General features: G+C 39.2%; 1 protein-coding gene across 1 annotated transcript; it reads left to right on the top strand.

The window, feature by feature from the left end:
- The first annotated feature begins 624 nt into the window (after positions 1–624).
- On the top strand, positions 625–14,312 carry LOC133463585 (uncharacterized). The gene is made up of 14 exons (XM_061745178.1): positions 625–673; positions 764–867; positions 3,525–3,618; positions 3,708–3,775; positions 3,858–4,145; positions 4,256–4,315; positions 5,096–5,158; positions 5,290–5,386; positions 5,499–5,653; positions 6,192–6,288; positions 6,400–7,111; positions 7,442–7,989; positions 8,461–9,645; positions 9,778–14,312. The coding sequence occupies exons 1-14, from the start codon at positions 625–627 to the stop codon at positions 14,310–14,312; spliced, it is 8,055 nt and encodes a 2,684-aa protein (XP_061601162.1).
- The last annotated feature ends 5,452 nt before the right edge of the window (positions 14,313–19,764 follow it).

Raw genomic sequence — 19,764 nt, 5'->3', positions numbered from 1 at the left:
CTGTACCATGTTGTGGTGTCATAATGAACTAACACAAATTTGGGAAAAAGTATAAATCTTAACCTCATTTTATTTCTATTTGTTTAAAGCACATTTTCACCATAAATAAATAGAATAATCTTCCAGTTGAACAAGTTTTTATTTCCTTGTAATAGGAAAGAAAACAATTTAAAATAATATATAAATGATATAGAGATATAACCTAATACCCATGTTTTTACTGTGTAGCACTTTATTTCATTCAAAATGCTGAGTATATTGCAAATAAAATGTATCATATTTTTATTATTAGAACCTGACCAGGATGTGCAAAGACGCAGGGCAGGACCAAGAAAGGGAAATAGAGAGAAAATAAGCCCATTGTCCTCATGTGAGGATATTGGATTTGATATAGTTCAACAGCACATATAAAGCAAAAACTTTATTTCAACAAAAATTAGGTCCTACTGATCCCAAATAGTAGGGAAACAAATAATACACATCAAACAAAAGCCTGGCTCTCAGGAGGTTAAGAATCTCCAATCAGGCTGAACAATGTACAGAAAGTCATGCATTTGTATTGATAATTTGCATTAACTTACAATGTTTTTTTTTTTGTGTCATCTATATTAGCTGTGTGGTGTGATGTCCTGCCCAGAAGGTCTTCTTTCTCCGTCCACAGACTTCCAAGGAGGTTGGTGTTCAACAGTAACATTTTGTAATATTTTTTTTTTTTTTATTGTTTGCGTTAACATTGTCTCCATGTATTTGTGTTCCTTCAAAGGGCACGGCACAGGCCAGCGACACCGTGTGACGAGCTGGCCAACTTCAGCTATTACCGGACGGCGCCACAAGTTGGTTGTTCCAGAGGTGTCCCTGGACAAGAAGGTACTGTGATTTTGTGCATTTCAGACATGAATTGCCCTGTACAAAAAAGTTGCCAATATTAAGGCATGATCTTCTTTTCAGTTCGTCCTGTTGATTGGCGATTCTCACCTACGTCCCATTGTTGATGGGTTCGTCTGCATGCCGGAGGGCCGTCTCTCCTTCGGTGTGATGTCCACCCCAGGGGCATGTGCCATCGATTTGCGTCGTGAGGTCCTGCATGCTACTCTTCCACACCCACCAGATCTCGTTGTTTTGGCCCCGAGCAACAATTTGACTGCCAGACGGACCATTGATCAGGCTTCAGACGACTTCACGAAGCTACTTGCTGCTGTTCGTGGGCGTTGGGGCAATGTAGGTTTAATTTTCCTTTGTGTTTGGGGTTTCTTTTTGTTCTATTCCTTTTTCCCTCCTTGCACTTGTTTAGTACAGGTATACATCAAAAATATATCCTCCAGGTGGCAAAGCTGCTTCAGCAGGAGTAGGTCCATGTGGGTTTTTTACATTTGTGTTGAGTTACTTAATCAAGCTGTCATTTTACAATGAGTAGTGACTGTGCTGTGCCTACCAGGGCTTAAAGTATTCCGGCACCGTGCTGGATTTCCGGTGTACGGAGTTCTTTTCTCGGCGTGCAAGTTTGACTGCTTTAAAAAAAAAAAAAAAAAGTTTAAGTCAACTGAGTTCGTCTACCAATGGAATGAGAGGAAAGCAGCTCTGGCGCTCAACCAAACTAACACTAGGCAATCAGAAGTAGAGCTGGGCGGGTCTTTGACGGCAGCAGGGCACAGAGGGTGCAGAGCGGTGTTTCAACCTGCCAGAATACGAATCACCGACTTCAAGATGGAGAAAAAATTAATGAATATCGGTTTATAAGAATCTTTTTGCCCAGAAGAAAAAAAGTGACAAAAAAATACCCATAACCATGTTGTTCTCTCGAAAAAACACACGTGCACCGCGGGCTTTAGAAGAAAAAGACGCTACAGCGCGAGTCGGGATGCAGCAGCATCAGAAGAGCAGTGGAATACGTGCGAGGCGGTGCTGATCTCTGCAATCTGAAGCCTTCTATAATAATCGTAAAAAAAAAAAAGGGGTTGCTACTATGCGGATATCACTTATCACGGGTTCTTTTTGGAACGTAACGCCCACAAAAACAAGGGATTACTGTATATGAATACTCATGGCATAGGCCTACATACCTGTCAAGTTTTGGATTTAAAAATAAGGGAAATTTTCCGCCACCCGCTGTCCAACCAGCCCAACCAAGGTCCAGTATTACATTTTAAGACAGGTGTACAAAATATTTAAAATATCTACCTCAATCAAACATTTACAAACTACAATTATGTGCTCTTTATGTACCTTTGACACTATGTATGTAGTTGCTATAATAGAGTCTAAATGAAAACAAAGGGGAATTAAAGCACATTTATTTATTTTTAATATTTTCAGTTTATATACAAATTGATTGTCTTAAAGTGAAACATTTTCTTTTAATTTGTCATCCTCACTCATGTGGGTCTCTGGCTCCCATTTCAGATATATTTACAAGATAGTCTTCGCTTTTCTGGCAGAAATGTCATCTTTCTCATTACATCCATCCTCTCATTTGTTTTTTTTTTCTTGTTGTTGCCACTAACTTTGTGAGAATACTAAAATACGGTAGTTTCCTGGCCAAAACAGGAGACTTGACAGGTATGGGCATAGCACCAGAATAAAAAAAAATATTGATTAGCTACCATTTAATTCAGTAAAGTACTATATATATATATATATATATATATATATATATATATATATATATATATATATATATATATATATATATATATATATATATATATATATATATATATATATATATATATATATATATATATATAATTTGTCCTTTACTGAATTAAATGGTTGCTAATCAATAATTCCACCAATTAATTAGCCTGCCTGAGTTTTACCTGCCCTTATAACATTGACCTTAATTTAAAATATTCATATTTTAGATTGTAGGTCAGCTTATACCCCGTGAAACACAATGACAACTAGCGAAACTTGACATCAAAAGCATCCATAGTGAAAAGGAAAATAATATTCAAATTATGTCATTTTTGTTGCTTGCCAAATTGCCGAGTGCATGTGCCCCCGCGCCCGGAAAAAAGTTCAGGCTCAGGATTTTTTTAACTTTAAGCCCTGGCCTACTTTGAGAGACTAGAGGAACATTGCAGAAAAAGACAGCCAAGTCTGTTATTGCAGTGTGGCCAGTATAAAGCATCGCATTTGAAAGATGTGCACGTTTTTTCTGACAATAAAAAATGTTAATTGAACTGTGTTGACTTAAAGCAGCACAATGTAACTTTCAGCTTTTGTTGAGTTTGGCGGCTCCTTTGGACAAAAGCGGTAGTGCTTTACCAGTAGTGTGGCAGGGTTCCTACCATGCTCCTCAAAGTAACATAGTGCCAGTGAAGGCGATACAGATCCCTCAGACCATGACATAGGTTCATTAAACCTGTTGGAAGTTGATGTACCATCACAATGACTGGACATATTGTATTAGGGTGGAAAAGTTATGTAGTGTTGCTTTAACTGTAGTCATGGAAATGATAGTGACTGCCACCAATGAGTGTAAAAAGAAATGTACTTTTGTAATGACATTTTTTATTCCCTAGGTTATCGTAATGGATTTTGTACCACGACTGACTGTTGAAGAGGAGGTCCAGGGCCACTTCCGGAACGTCTTCAGCCAAGTTGCTGTACGCAATGGTATGTTATTCAAGAAGGAAAAAAATAGCCTCAATGTGTATAATGTTGTCTCTGAATATTTCAATATTTCTTGTATATTTTTCCTGTAGGTATGTCGTACATCCAAATTGCTGACTACTTTCCCAAGCGACGTTTAGAACTGTGGTGTCATGATGGTGTAAGTAGAATGATATGTCCATGTTTTCAGAGTTGAAATGTGTGTCAAATTTGAAAATGAATTTTCATGTGTTTTTTTTCAGATCCATCTGAGTGACGACTGCGGGATGCCTATTCTTGCACAGTTGCTGTGGATTGTTGCCTACAACAAGCTGGAGATGCCGCCACCGCAGCCCTGGATGCCCCGCAGAAAGTTTGCCAGGTCATCAGTGCCGAGACGTCCTCCACACGAACCCCGGATGCCCCACAGAATTGTTGCCAGGTCATCGCCGCCAATACGTCGTCCACCTGAACCCCACAGAACGTCTGCCAGGCCATCGGTGCAGAGACGTCCTCCACCCGAGCCTCGGAGTGTGCCGCGGTGTGGGAAGGTAATGATTTGATTGTAACTTCATAGCAAGCAGTAACATTCAAAAATCTTTGTTTCATATATATTCCAAATAGGATGTTTATGTTAAACGGAAACATTTCGTCTTTACAGAGGAAGCCCCCCACGGAAGAGTCCTGTACCAGGGATCAAATTGGGATTCCCACTCTGCAGGTTAGTCTATTTGTATTATACGTAATGTAATCATTGATATTTTTAGTGATTATTTGTTTTGTAGGTCAACATGGTTGTCAGTAATAGACTCCATTTCGATTTTTGTTTTGAAGGAGTGTTTCATCCCACTGAACCCAGTCTGGTTCAGCAGCTCCACGATGGATATGTTGGACAGGGCCGCTCCATCTGATTTGTCTAATCCTGTGTCCACTGCGCCACCTGGCAAGAAGGTAAATCTTGTGTTTAAGTATATTTTTAGTAACATGTTGCAAATTCTTTTCAAATAGCAAATTCAATAAAAGCATACAAGATATTATTCAAAGATATTATTCAAAGCAATGGTAATGCACATATATACAAATATAGAAACACATTAAGCAAACAAAGAAGAATGTACACATGCATGAGATAAAATGACTACTTAAATTGGTTTTGTTGGTTTCTTTAGCCTCTTTTCACTTTTGGTTTTCAGAGCTATCATTATTATTATCATAGTATTGCTATCATCATCATCATCATCATCATCATCATCATCATCATCATTATTATTGTTATTTTTATTTTGTGTAAACTTATGATACTTATTTTTTTTTTTTTTTTTTGTATACTATATTCAGTTAAAAGGTGGGCAAGATAAGCTTTATGCTTCCAGCCCAGACCTTTTTGGTCAAATAATCACAATGTTGACCAGGGAAAAACCTGTGTTATCTTGTTAGTTATTATTTCAATCACAAACAAAAATCAACAAACTAAATGTTACTTTCGATGTATATCTTTTAGAAACCTCGTGTGGACCGTCAGCCTAAGGCAGCCACTTCCAAGAGGAGACTGGCTCAACAGCAGGTTAGTCATAGTTTAAGTTAATATTTGATTATTTAAATTTGATGATACTTTTGTATTATGTGGTGATTGAAACCATGATCAAATGTGTGGATGGATTTGGTTAATCATGTTTGGTTATTGTCCTCTTGTAGGTGAAGGTTGTTGTGGACACTGTTGTTTCTTCACAACCAAAACCTCCAAGTCCTGTGGTCATTACGCAGACGGATGCTCCTGCTGCCAGCATCACTGGTAAGATTTTTTTCTAGTTCTAATGTTTGTATCTTCCTGATCAGCCTTAACAGTCATTTATTGATGCACAGCTGTTTGACTTTGAGAGCATGTTTGTCAGATGTGTCTTCAGAGTCATCGTTCCTCAGCCCTGTGGACGTGGTTTTGGTGGAGGAAGACTTCCCTCCGCTGTGCTTGCCAAGACGTGTTAAAGATAGGACAGACGTTGCTCCTTGTTCAGGTTCAGTGTGTTCAGCCACTTCCAAGAGGAGACTGGCTCGGCAGAAGGTTAGTCATAGTTTAAGTTAATATTTGCTTATTTATATTTGATGATACTTTTGTTTGTATTATGTGGTGAGTGGAACGAGGGCTGGGTGATATATCGAGTATAGCTGATGTATTTCGGCTTCTACTCTGTGTGGTGTACAAAATGACTGTATCATGCATATTCGAATATAAATTTTCACGCATTTTGCTTTTAGCCGCGGGCATTAAATTGCAGGCTTTTCTCACTCTGGTCTCTCGTCTCGTCTCTCCTTCTCTGAAACAGACGGAGAGCATGAAAGTTTAAAATGAGCATATATTAATGCATTATGAACAAGAATGTTTTAATGTAGACATATAGAATCATCATACTGCTGATTGTAGGCATCAAAGTGTTAATTCAAGGCTAAGGCAAAGTATCGAGATATATATTGTCTATCGTGACATGGCCTAAAAATATTGAAATATTAATAAAAGGCCATATCGCCCATCCCTAAGTGAAACCATGATCAAATGTGTGGATGGAATTGGTTAATCATTTTTGGTTATTGTCCTCTTGTAGGTGAAGGTTGTTGTGGACACTGTTGTTTCTTCACAGCCAAAACTTCCAAGTCCTGTGGTCATTACACAGACGGATGCTCCTGCAGCCTGCGTCACTGGTAAGATTTTTTTCTAGTTCTAATGTTTGTATCTTCCTGATCAGCCTTAACAGTCATTAATTGATGCACAGCTGTTTGACTTTGAGACATGTTTGTCAGATGTGTCTTCAGAGTCATCGTTCCCCAGCCCTGTGGACGTGGTCCTGGTGGAGGAAGACTTTCCTCCGCTGTGCTTGCCAAGACGTATTAAAGATAGGACGGATGTCGCTTCTTGTTCAGGTTCAGTGTGTTCAAACAGTAATGTTATTGCTGATCATGAGGACTGTACATCTGCTACAATTAAATGGATTAGGGGAAGATTCCATCAGGCCCATCCTGAATTTAAATACCCAGGGCAGCAGTGTATGCCCATAGCTTTAGCAAGCTTGGCTAAACACACAGTCAGTAGTGTATTTTCGTGGCAACGTAATGATTTGGACCATGTTCTGTATCTAGGCAATGACTTGTATGTATATTTGCGTGAGAACATGAGGATCAGTGGTGGTTTTGAGGTCTTGTCTGTTCCTGATTTGCCAGGACAACATGTTTTTGACAACCAGCAGTTTACTTTTGATTATGGTGATTTTGTAAGTGGTGTGGTCAATGTAGTTGATGGAGATCTTATTGAGGAGGGTATTCACACCTCTCTCCTAAATGGATTGGAGACTATGCTTGATAATTATAACACATGTTTATTGACCCTGGGTGGTAATTCTTGTGCTGTGATCAGGGGAAATGGTAGATATGCTGTTGTTGATTCACATTCACGCAGTGCTGCTGGATTGGGAGATTCTGATGGTCGAAGTATAGTTGCATATTTTAGTTCTGTAAGAGACCTGCATGGGTATCTATGCAATTTGGCTACATCACTCAATGCAAGTCACACATGTTTTGAGATAACTGGTGTGTGTGTCGTTCACATAGTGTTTGGTGATGGTCTGGCTGATGATGCAGACGTTGTTTATGTTAGTAGTGATGCTTCTGCAGACGAGGGAGATACTGTAGGCAGTGATGATGATGTTGGGGTTGTTAGTGGGGATGCTGCTGTACTTGAGCCAGATATTATAGTCTGTGATGAAACAAATGTTGGACTTGTTAGTGGGGATACTCATGCTGACAATGTAGATCTTGAGGTTATTGGTGATACCACTGTAGCAGATGTTGTATTTGTTAGTGATGGGACATGTAAACAGCTGCAGTTTGATCCCCTCAGTAAGGATGTTGCGCAGTCAATTTGTAAACGGTTAAATGTAGTGTTTGAGAAGGTTGATCAACAAGTGGCTGTAGGAGTTGGTTTGTTAGGGGTTCCTTGTAAAAATGAAAACATAGAGGCTGATGGGAACTGTTTCTTTAGGGCATTGTCTCAAGCTGTGAGTGGAACACAGAGCAGCCATAGGAAGATTAGACTTGCTGTTGTTAAGCATTTACAGAAAAATGCATCAGAATACATTAGCATTTTGAGAAGTGAGTATTCCTCAGTGGCAGATTATGTAAGGGAATCAAAGATGACTTATGTTGGCAGCTGGGCAACAGAGGTAGAAATTCAAGCAGCTGCAGATTGTTTAGGAGTAGACATTTTTACGTTTTGTGATGGTAGATGGTTAGAATATAGCTGTAAGTATAATGGTTTGTCTAAACAGGGTATTTATTTGGAAAATATTAATGGTAACCATTATGAAACAGTTGTTTGTGTTTATGAACCTATACTGCGGAAGTGTTATGGTTTGTGTAATGTGAATAGTTTGGATTGTAAAGTTCATGGCATGATGCGTCGTTCTTTGAGAAGTCCAGCAAGTAAGACAGTGAAAGCAGTTCATTGTGCAGGTCTAAATAATAATAATAGTTCTAAGTATTTGAGAACAAAAAGGACTTTACAAATGAAAAACAAATATCAGGATCCTGTAGTGAGGCGACATCAAATTCAGGAAAAGTTTAGGAAGTATCATGAATACGTTTTGTTCCGTAGAAGAATTAAACAAAAGGCAAATGCAAAATATCATGAAAATATTTTGCATTGTACAAATATTAAACAAAAGGCAAATGAAAAATATCATCAAAATGTTCTGCACCGTCGCCGTATTAAAGAAAACGCTAAGGAAAAATATCATCAAAATGTTCTGCACCGTCGCCGTATTAAAGAAAACGCTAAGGAAAAATATCATCAAAATGTTCTGCACCGTCGCCGTATCAAAGAAAACGCTAAAGAAAAATATCATCAAAATGTTCTGCACCGTCGCCGTATCAAAGAAAACGCTAAAGAAAAATATCAGCAAAATGTTCTGCACCGTCGCCGTATCAAAGAAAACGCTAAAGAAAAATATCAGCAAAATGTTCTGCACCGTCGCCGTATCAAAGAAAACGCTAAAGAAAAATATCAGCAAAATGTTCTGCACCGTCGCCGTATCAAAGAAAACGCTAAAGAAAAATATCAGCAAAATGTTCTGCACCGTCGCCGTATTAAAGAAAACGCTAAAAAAGAATATCATCAAAATGTTCTGCACCGTCGCCGTATTAAAGAAAACGCTCATAAAAAATATCATGAAAACATTTTGCACCGTAAAAGTATTCTAAAAAAGGCAAATGCAAAATATCATGACAATGTTTTGTATGCAGATAAAGTGAAATCTGGTAACAAATTGAGGAGGAAGCAAATAAAACATAAACTGAAGTACTTTGATTTTGTTATGGGGCAGTTTTTAGATAAAGTTAAGGATGGACCAGATTTTGTGTGTTGTGTTTGTCATAGATTGATGTTTAGGAACCAGGTTTTGACTTGTAAACAAACAGATTACAGTAAGAATAAGGCATTAGGTGCATTAGCTAATAAATGTATAACTGAGAATTATCTTCATAGGTGTAGTAAGGACTGTGTATTGCCATGTCCATTAATAGCTAGAAGTCAGTTGTGGATATGTTACACATGTCATTCAAAACTTAAGAAAGGTGTACTGCCACCAGAGAGTTCAGTAAATAATTTGAATGTTGATCCTGTTCCACTGGAGTTGTCATGTCTGAATAGTTTAGAGCAGCATTTGATTGCATTACATATACCATTTATGAAAATGCTGGCGTTGCCTAAGGGAGGCCAGAATGGAGTACATGGTCCCGTGACGTGTGTACCCGCCAACATTGTCCAGACGAGTAATATGTTGCCCCGTTCCAATATGGAGGGAGCTTTGTTGCGTGTTAAATTGAAACGTAAATTAACATATAAGGGGCATTATGAGTATCAGTTTGTGGATACTATGCGCGTCAGAAATGCTTTAAAGTATTTAAAACAAACAAATGTACTATATAGGGACATTGATTTCAATGAAGAGTGGATTAATGAGTTTGTTAAAGAAGAGAATATAGAGGTTGTAGAGGAGCAGAATGACAGTCATGTGGAAGGTGCAGCAGCATCTTCAGATGAAGTTGTAGAAGAGCAGACTGATAATCATGCAGAAGGTGGCGTGGCATCTTCAGATGAGGTTGTAGAAAAACAGGCTGATAGTCATTCAGAAGGTGCAGCAGCATCTTCAGATGAGGTTGTAGAGGAGCTACTGCATGACAGACAACGACATTGTATGTTTCAGGACACATGTTTTATGCCAGTAGATATAGGTCAGGAAGCACTGGACCAGTATTTCGAGGATGTTGTAAATCTGGCGCCTGCAGAAGGTAACAATCCTGTGAAGTTGCTTTCTGATGTGGATAATGAGGCCAAATGTTTTCCAGTGTTGTTTCCTAAGGGGTGTAGTGCCTTTCATGATAGTAGGCCTACTCGTTTGACGTTGTCACGGTATTTCAATAATAGGATTTTGCTTGCTGATGGCAGATTTGCACGGAATGTTGAATATATATTTTATGGTCAGTACATGTCTGAGGTTCAGCAGGTTGTATCGCATGTGTCGATAGCCTTGCGGAAAGGAAAAGGTGGTCCTTCCCAGAAAGTAGGTGGTCGTAGTGTTAGGGATTTAGTGAATGATGAGCAGGGGATGAAGCAGTTGTTGGAATTTGATGATGGGTATCGATTTCTTAAACCGATTCGAGGTACCCCAGCTTTTTGGCAGGAAGCCCAGCGTGGCTTAGTTGCTTGTGTCAGACAGTTGGGTCTGCCTACTTGGTTTTGTTCCTTCTCTTCTGCAGATTTGCGTTGGAAAAATTTACTTAATAGTATTCTTAAACAAGAAGGTAGGACTCAGACAGCTGAGGAATTGGAATGGGCAGATAGGTGCAAACTCTTGCGTCGTAATCCAGTCACTGCAGCGCGAATGTTTGATTTCCGCTGGCATTGTTTTTTGAGGGAGGTTCTCATGTCCCCTTCTAATCCAATTGGCAAAATTATAGATTATTTTTATCGAGTAGAATTTCAGCAACGTGGTTCACCACATGTACATTGTTTATTTTGGATCGAGAATGCACCAAAAATTGACAAAAACACTGACGAAGAGGTTGTTGAGTTCATAGATAAATATGTCACATGTGAGTTGCCATCCCAAGATGAGACATTATTGGACATTGTCACATCTGTTCAACAACATTCAAAACGACATTCCAAGTCTTGTAAAAAGAATAAAACTGTTTGTCGTTTTAATTTTCCAAAAGTACCTTCTAGTCGAACGTTTATTTCCCGTAGCCCAGGAATAGAAAATGCTAAGTGTAAATGTAAAGTTGTGGATCCATGTACATGTGGGAAACGGGTAGATAAGACAAAGGAACGCATGAAAAGTGAGGATGCAAGAGGGATTTTAGAGAAAATCAAAAATGCTGTTTTAGATGAACGCTATAGTAATGTTAGTTTTAACACTATGTTGCGTTCTTTAGGTATTAATCAGAGTATTTTTGAGGAGGCTTATAATCGTATAGCTACAAAAACCACCATAGTGATGAAAAGGCAGATTAATGAAGTGTGGGTTAACCAGTATAGTAAGCCGCTGTTGAAATGTTGGGATGCAAATTTAGATGTGCAATATGTTGTTGATGCATTTGCATGTATTGTTTATATAATTTCTTATATTTCAAAGCAGGAGCGAGACATGGGTTTGTTGCTGGGCAATGCCCAAAAGGAAGCATCTAAGGATGGTAATGTTAGTGCTAAAGAGGCTTTGAAGAGTTTAGGTAGTGTATATTTACACAGTAGAGATGTGTCAGCTCAGGAGGCTGTTTATAGGTTAAGTGGTATGCATTTGAAGGAATGCTCTAGAAAGGTAGTGTTTGTGCCCACTGGGGAAAATATAGTTAAAATGAGTTTGCCTATTAGCATGTTGAGGCAAAAGGCAGATTCTTCTGATGTCATAGCTGATGACATTTGGATGACTAGTTTAGTTGATCGTTATAAGAATAGGCCTAGTGATAGTACATTTGATAACATGTGTATTGCAACATTTGCCTCAGAGTATCGTGTCCTAAGTAAAAATGAACACTGTAAGGATCGTATTCAGTTAAATAATGATTGCGGATTCATCGTAAAAAGAAGTCGAACAAAACCAGCTGTAGTTCGATATGCGCGTTTTTCCCCAACTAAATCGCCTGAATTATTTCATCAAAGTATCCTGCAGTTGTTCTTACCATACCGTGCGGATGAGCAGTTAAAACCGCATAATTTTGATAGTTTTAGTCAGTTTTATGAGCATGGTATTGTTAGGTTTAGTGATGGCTTACAGCATCTAGTGAAGGACATTGTAGATATCAATAGAAACCAGTTTGAAATTGATGCAGATGAAATAGACAGTATTCGGGAAAGAATTGGTGAAGAGGGTGTAGGTGAGGACGCGTGGGGTGAGTTGTGTCCTGAGCAGGAGGTAGAGCGTTTAGAGTGTGTACAAGAACAGAAAGAGCTGGAAGTAGAGGAGGAGGATGATGATGGTGTGAATATTCCAGATTTAGCTGTGACTAGGGAGCAGGTAATGTGTTTAGAAAAGAACAGCAACATTATGTGTAGAACTGATGGTTTGGCTCTTATTAGGTCATTGAATAAGACTCAGCAGTCTGTTTTTTATCAAGTTAGGCAATGGTGTTTAGATAGTGTTAGAGGCAAGAAGCCAGATCCTTTTCATGTGTTTGTTACAGGTGGTGCAGGGACAGGAAAGAGCCATTTAATTAAAGCCATTCAGTATGAGGCCATGAGGTTGTTGTCACCAGTCTGTCGTCAACCTGACAATATTTGTGTTTTGATAACAGCTCCGACAGGGATTGCTGCATACAATTTGCATGCAACAACTATTCATAACACATTCAGCATCGGCAAAGATGTTCGCCTTCCCTACATACCTTTGGGTGAGGAAAAGGTGAACTCTTTGCGTGCTAAATATTGTGATCTTCAAATTTTAATTATTGATGAAATATCAATGGTTGATCACAGGCTGTTGACATATGTTCATAGTAGGTTAAGACGGATCAAACAGACAGGCAATGTTGCTCCATTTGGAAATGTGTGCGTCATCGCTGTTGGAGATTTTTTCCAATTGCCTCCAGTTAGAGGAAAGCCTCTTTATGAAGAGGACTTGGGTGTCAACCTTTGGTCAAGTCTTTTTAAAGTGGTAGAGTTGACTGAAATTGTTAGGCAAAAAGATGGTAACTTTGCTGCATTGTTAAATAGGGTCAGAACTCGATCTAAACAAACTGCTATGTTAGATAGTGATATTGAAATATTAAAGCATTGCGAAACCGGAGAAGTCAGCTCAGCTTTACACATTTTTCCAACAAATAGACAAGTAAATGAGCACAACCGTAGTATATTACAGGATACATGTCCTGATATTGTAGAAATAGATGCTCAGGACTATGAGAATGATAGAAAAACCGGAAAATTAGTGTTGAAAGATGGCTTTCACACTAATACATATAACACGTGTTTAGCTGAACAGTTGTTGTTAGGTAAGGGTGCACGTGTTATGTTGTGTAAAAATGTAGATGTTGTAGATGGTCTTGTTAATGGTGTCTGTGGTGTAGTGACAGACATAGTGTATTTAAAGAAGAAAGTGTTTCCTCATAAAATATATGTTAAGTTTGATGATGGTAGTGTAGGTGCACAAAGGAGGAAACAGTCTGTGAATAGATGTATAGATGGGTCTGTAGCTGTTGAACCAGAGGAGGAAAAAGTAACAAAAAAAGGTGGTTTGCGTCGTCAGTTTCCTTTTAAACTTGCATGGGCTTGTACTGTACATAAGGTACAGGGTATAACTGTTGATAATGCCGTTGTGTGTCTTAAGAAAGTATTTTCTGCAGGACAGGCGTATGTCGCCTTAAGTCGAGTTAGAAGTTTATCAGGGTTGGTGATTCAGGATTTTGATGCTAAAGTAATTTATTGTAAAGATAATATAAAGGTTGCAGTAGAAAGTATGCCCCAATATTTGTCAGAAAATTACATAAGGCACAAATTGGATAGTAATACATTCAACGTGTTTTTGATGAACGTCCAAAATTTAACAAGACATGTAACAGATTTGGCTTCATGTACACAGCATTTGCAGCTTAACTGTATTGCTGTGACAGAAACATGGCTACCTGCTGAAACAAGATTAGAAGCGGTAAACCTGGAGGGCTTCACTTTTCACAGTAGTCCTCGAAGTTTATCATATAACAGTAACCATCCAGCACTGATTGCACTGCAAGGACAACAACATGGTGGTGTTGGCTTGTACAGTGCAGACAATTTGGCTTCTAATATTATCAAAATGCCAACATTCAATTTAGAATGTATTGTTTATGATTGTCTACTATATAACATATTAGTAGCTATTATTTATCGCCCACCATCATATCCCATGTCTCTGTTTAAACAACATTTAGGTCAATTACTTGATTGGCTACATCCCAAAAGTAGTAATATTGTAGTCATGGGAGATTTTAATGATGATCTCTTGAAAACGTCAAGTGTCTGCAAATTTCTAACAGACCAAGGGTTTCACCAAGTAGTAAGACAGGCAACAACAGAGAAAGGGACACTGATTGACCATGTTTATGTTAAAACAAAAGATTATGAGGTTGAATGTGAGGTTGTGCCTGCTTATTTTAGTGATCATGAGGCAATACTTTCTTCTTTTAAGTGTAAACATGTTTAAATAGGAACAATTGTGGCTGTAAGTTGTATAGATTGTGTTTGCCATTGTTTGTGGTATCAGGTAGAATGGATTGCGCTTAAGTTAATCATGTTTATGCAAGAATATTTTAGTCAACATTAGATGGTTGTTGGTCAGGGTTAGCTGTAGGTGAAAAGAGTTGTTTCACACTAGTAGGCACTTGTTTCTGTAAGTATATGTTTTGATTATTGGTAGACAACTGTCTTGCTAGTAGTACTAGAATCATATAATAAGTTAAAATTAGCACTATATATAGTTGTATAAGTTAGTCTTGTGGTCAGTTGTATGATGTACAATACTTTAATGTAACCACATAAAAATGAGTTGTATTTAATTGTATGCATTAGAATCAGTAATTGTATTAAGTTTAAAAAAAATAAAATAATAATAATCTTAACCACCAATATGTCAAACAATACTGTGAAATGACAAGTCATTTTTGACCCATGGGGTGCATTACAGGAGGTTTGCATAATGTTATTAATTTTGTGTGTCATGTTCTATTATGTATATTGTCATTAAAACAATATGTACACAAAGGGTTTGTTTTTCCTAGATTACAACAGCATTTATAAGTACATATATTGGGCCAACTAAACCACTTATTCAAACTGCACTAGTTTTATAGATTACCACATTTGCTGAGCAAATAGTATTGGTCTTTTTGACATGTCATAAAATGCTATGAATGCTGTTGTAATATAAGTTTTGCTTTACCTTCCATGTTCTGCCAAAAGCAAAAGGCACTGGTAATGGTACTCCTGGTTTATACTGGGATGGGGTTCAATTCCCTACGGTGCCCTGCTGTTTGGTATATACATGAAAGGCTATATTGATGTAACTCAGTTTTTCTGTAACAACTGTCATCAACTTTCATAACACTAACAGAATTTGTGGAAACACTATCTTTCTCCTGTAGCTATGTTTTTATTGTCTGCCACCTGTCTTGTCCTGTCACTTCTATCAAAAAAGACCAGAGGAGGATAGAGGAGGTTGGTCTAAAAGACCAACCTCCTCTATCAGCCCCGCACACGACTCCGCTCCATGGGAGACCGAGCTTTCTGCTCCGCTGCCCCCCACATCTGGAACTCCCTCCCTGAACACCTCCGTCAACCCCAGTCTGTGGACACCTTCAAAAAGGGGCTTAAAACTTTCCTGTTCAGGAAGGCTTTCCCTGGTCTTTCTTAGATGTTTTTTACTATTTTTATGCTTTTTTTACTTCTCGTCTTTTATGTGCCCTGACTTTCCCTTGTTTATGTAATGCACTTTGAGATTACACATGAAAAGTGCTATACAAATAAAATTTATTATTATTATCACTTTCTATGGGACTGGAGCAGGTGTCCAGGAACCAGTCACCAGCTGTCATGATTAGTCCTGTATAGGTACTCTTTCTGTCTACACCTCATCACCATATCAGTGTTTAAACAGTCAGTCTTGCTTGTAGCTCCTGTTAACTGTTTGACCCTTCTGTCATTATTGTACTTTTTTTTTTTTTTTTCTTAAAACTTGCTTCTCTGTTTGCAGTTGACCACAAGCAGAGTTTAAACACTCTCTACTTGATTGACTCAACCACATTGTCTGCCCTACATTAAAACTAATTCAAAACCATTAACAGTCTCCTGCCTCAATTTTCTGCCCTTACAACCAGGCTTGACAATACAGTACCATCAAGGTCTTAAGAATGTCCTGACAAAATGTCATAAAATTACAGCACATTTTTTTCCTGTTTAGGACCAGAAGAATGCTCTTTGTATCCAGCTAATGACACTTATTGCATTTTAATGACTAAGAGACAGTATTGAGCCATAGATATGTTGAGTATGCACCATAAGATATTTGGTGCTTTGTCATGGCAAAAAAATGTTAACAGAAAGTTCATGTTCACCACATTACACTAAGTTTCTGTTGCCAGCAGGTGTCACTATGACTGATGCATTTTAAACCTAGCATGTTACTGTATATCACATGTAGACCACACCATGTGAATCAAATTACTCATTGTAATGATTTTCTGTAGCCAATACAGGGCATTATGACTGACACAATATTGTCATGAGATGTTGGTGTATATCATATGTACACCACACCATGTGAATTTCATTTCAATCGGATAATGTTTGACACATTGCAATAACTTCTTGATGCCACAGGAGGCACTATGATTCTCAGGCAATATGATTGTGCAGGTGTGTTCACACCAGGTCACTTGCAAACATAAAAAATATGTTGCACATCACACAAATTATGCAGAGGTTATAACAACTTGTTTCATGGACAGGCATAAGTTGGCAGCAAATTTTCATATATCATGGGTGATTCTGAGCAAATTTGAAATCAGTTTGATGACATCCCTAGAACTACTGCACTCAAATATGTGTAACAATGGCGAACAATCTGTTATTTGATTCAAGATGGGCAATTTCCTGTTGGTGTCAGGATATTGGTCCGTGGGATTTTTTTGGTGTGTCTTCACACGGTGTACATGACGCAAATTCTTTTTACGTAGCAAACTGGGGCAACAAACTCAATTGTAAAATTGTATACATTTTCAAAGGTTGAAAGCAATTTGCCACGTCCATTAATGCAAACCTTGAAATATCAGATTTTTTGCCAGGCCTGACTTGCATGCAAAATTTGGTAACTTTTGAGGCATGTTTAGTGGGGCAAAAAGGCCCTCATTTTCATCAAAAAGAAAAACTATCATATAACAACTTAGAAGAAGGGGCGGGGCTAATTGAGGCCAAAGAAGGTGAAGGACTCAATGCAGAGTGACACCAGCCACGACCCTATATGTCAAACCATTTAAAGGTTATAGCAGAAAATATGGACAACCAATCAGAAGAAGGGGCGGGGCTAATTAAGGCCAAAGAAGCTCAAGGACTCATTACAGAGTCCCATAACACCACCCACGACTCTATGTCAAACCATTCAAAACTTATAGCAGCAAAAAGGGACAACCAATCAGGAGAAGGGGCGGGGCTAATTTTCACCAATTTGGAGTCCCATGACACCACCCACAATTTCCTATGTCAAACCTTTCAAAAGTTATGGCAGAGAAAAGTATTCTAGAGGGCGCTGTTGAGCCATTAGGCCACGCCCATTAATGCAAACCATGAAATATCTAATTTATCACCAGGCCTGGCTTGCATGCAAAATTTGGTGACTTTTGGGGAATTATCAAATATGGACCAATCAGATGAAGGGGAGGTGCACTTTTTGGCGTCGAGTGTTGCCAGGGTAACGCTTTTGAAAGAGAAAAGTAATGCGCGTAGTCGCAAGATGGAGACGCACATTTTGAGGTATAAGTCACCTGGATGCACGTTACGGTTCGGGCCGTATTAATTGCCGAAGGAATGGCATTAATTGCGCCAAAATTACACAATTAATTCAAAATGGCCGACTTCCTGTTCAATTTCGGCCATGGCGCCAAGAGACTTTTCTTTAAGTTGCGACATGATACAGGTGTGTACCGATTTTCGTTCATGTACGTCAAACCGTATTATGGGGCTTGAGGCTCAAAGTTTTTTCCCTCTGAACCAATCAGATGAAGGGTGGGCGCACTTTTTGGTGTCTAGCGTTGCCGCGGTAACGCTTTTAAATGAGAAAAGTAATGTGCGTCGTTGCAGGACAGGGACGCACATATTGATGTAGAAAAAAAAAAATTGCTGACAAAAAAGTCTGGATACTGCGGGAATCGAACTCTGATTTCTGACTCCAAAGACGGGAACACTCTGGCTGAGCTAAGACTCAGCTTCTCATTTCTATTTGACCTACTGACTTAGGAGAGACCAACATATCGATATTTAGTAATGTAAGTCTGGAGCTGTTTTTTCTAATTTTTTTAAATATTTGTAAGTTATAAATATTAGTAAAACCCTACTATTTTAATTATTACTTTTTCTGTAACCATTCTGCCAAGGTTGTAACCGGGCTGAGCTGGCAATATTTCTGACGTCACCACATTACAGGGAGCTGATTGGTCGGGGGGCGGGGCCGTCATCACCCTACTCGCCACTGATTGGTCGGGGGGCGGGGCCGTCATCACCCTACTCGCCACCGATTGGTCGGGGGGCGGGGCCGTCATCACCCTACTCGCCACCGATTGGTCGGGGGGCGGGGCCGGCAGACGTTTGAATCAGGAAGCGGGAGTCAGCGCGAGAGCGACTGGCGGCTCGTGGCGATTTTATTATAAAAAAGGGACAACCAATCAGAAGAAGGGGCGGGGCTAATTCAGGCCAAAGAAGCTCAAGGACTCATTGCAGAGTCCCTTGACACCACCTACGACTTCCTATGTCAAACCATTCAAAGTTTATAGCAGAAAAAAGGGACAACCAATCAGAAGAAGGGGCGGGGCTAATTCAGGCCAATGAAGGTCAAGGACTCCATACAGAATCTGATGACACCACCCACGACTCTCTATGTCAAACAATTCAAAAGTTATGGCAGAGAAAAGTATTCAAGGTGGCGCTGTTGAGCCGTTAGGCCACGCCCATTAATGCAAACCATGAAATATAAAATTTATCACCAGGCCTGGCTTGCATGCAAAATTTGGTGACTTTTGGAGAACTATCAAATATGGACCAATCACATGAAGGGGGGGCGCGCCTTTTGGCGTCTAGCGTCGCCACGGTAACACTTTTGAAAGAGAAAAGTAATGCGTGGTGTCGCAGGATGTAGACGCACATTTTGATGTATAACACACCTGGGTGCACGATACGGTTCGGGCTGAATTAACTCTCGAAGGAATGGCATAAATTTCGCCAAAATGACACAATTTATTCAAAATGGCCGACATCCTGTTCGGTTTTGGCCATGGCTCCAAGAGACTTTTCTTTAAGTTGTGCCATGATACAGGTGTGTAGCGATTTTCGTGCATGTACGTCAAACCGTATTGTGGGGCTTGAGGCACAAAGTTTTCCGGGGGGCGCTGTTGAGCCATTTTGCCACGCCCATTAATGCAAACCATGAAATATCAAATTTATCGCCAGGCCTGGCTTGCATGCCAAATTTGGTGCCTTTTGGGGAACTATCAAATATGGACCAATCAGATGAAGGGGGGGTGCGCTTGTTGGCGTCTAGCGTCACCACGGTAACACTTTTGAAAGAGAAAAGTAATGCGTGTAGTCGCAGGATGGAGACGCACATTTTGATGTATAACACACCTGGTTTCATGATACGGTTCGGGCTGAATTAACTCTCGAAGGAATGGCATATATTGCTCCAAAATTACGCAATTAATTCAGAATGTTCAAAATGGCCGACTTCCTGTTCGGTTTCGGCCATGGCGCCAAGAGACTTTTCTTTTAGTTGCGACATGATACAGGTGTGTACCGATTTTCGTTCATGTACGTCAAAGCGTATTATGGGGCTTGAGGCACAAAGTTTTTTCTGTCGAACCAATCAGATGAAGGGTGGGCGCGCTTTTTGGCGT

This window comes from Cololabis saira, chromosome 17 (genome assembly GCF_033807715.1).
Source record: "Cololabis saira isolate AMF1-May2022 chromosome 17, fColSai1.1, whole genome shotgun sequence".
In the NCBI taxonomy this organism is placed as follows: Eukaryota; Metazoa; Chordata; class Actinopteri; order Beloniformes; family Belonidae; genus Cololabis; species Cololabis saira.
The sequence above is the reverse complement of the archived record's forward strand: the minus strand, read 5'-3'. Positions and strand labels throughout refer to the sequence as shown.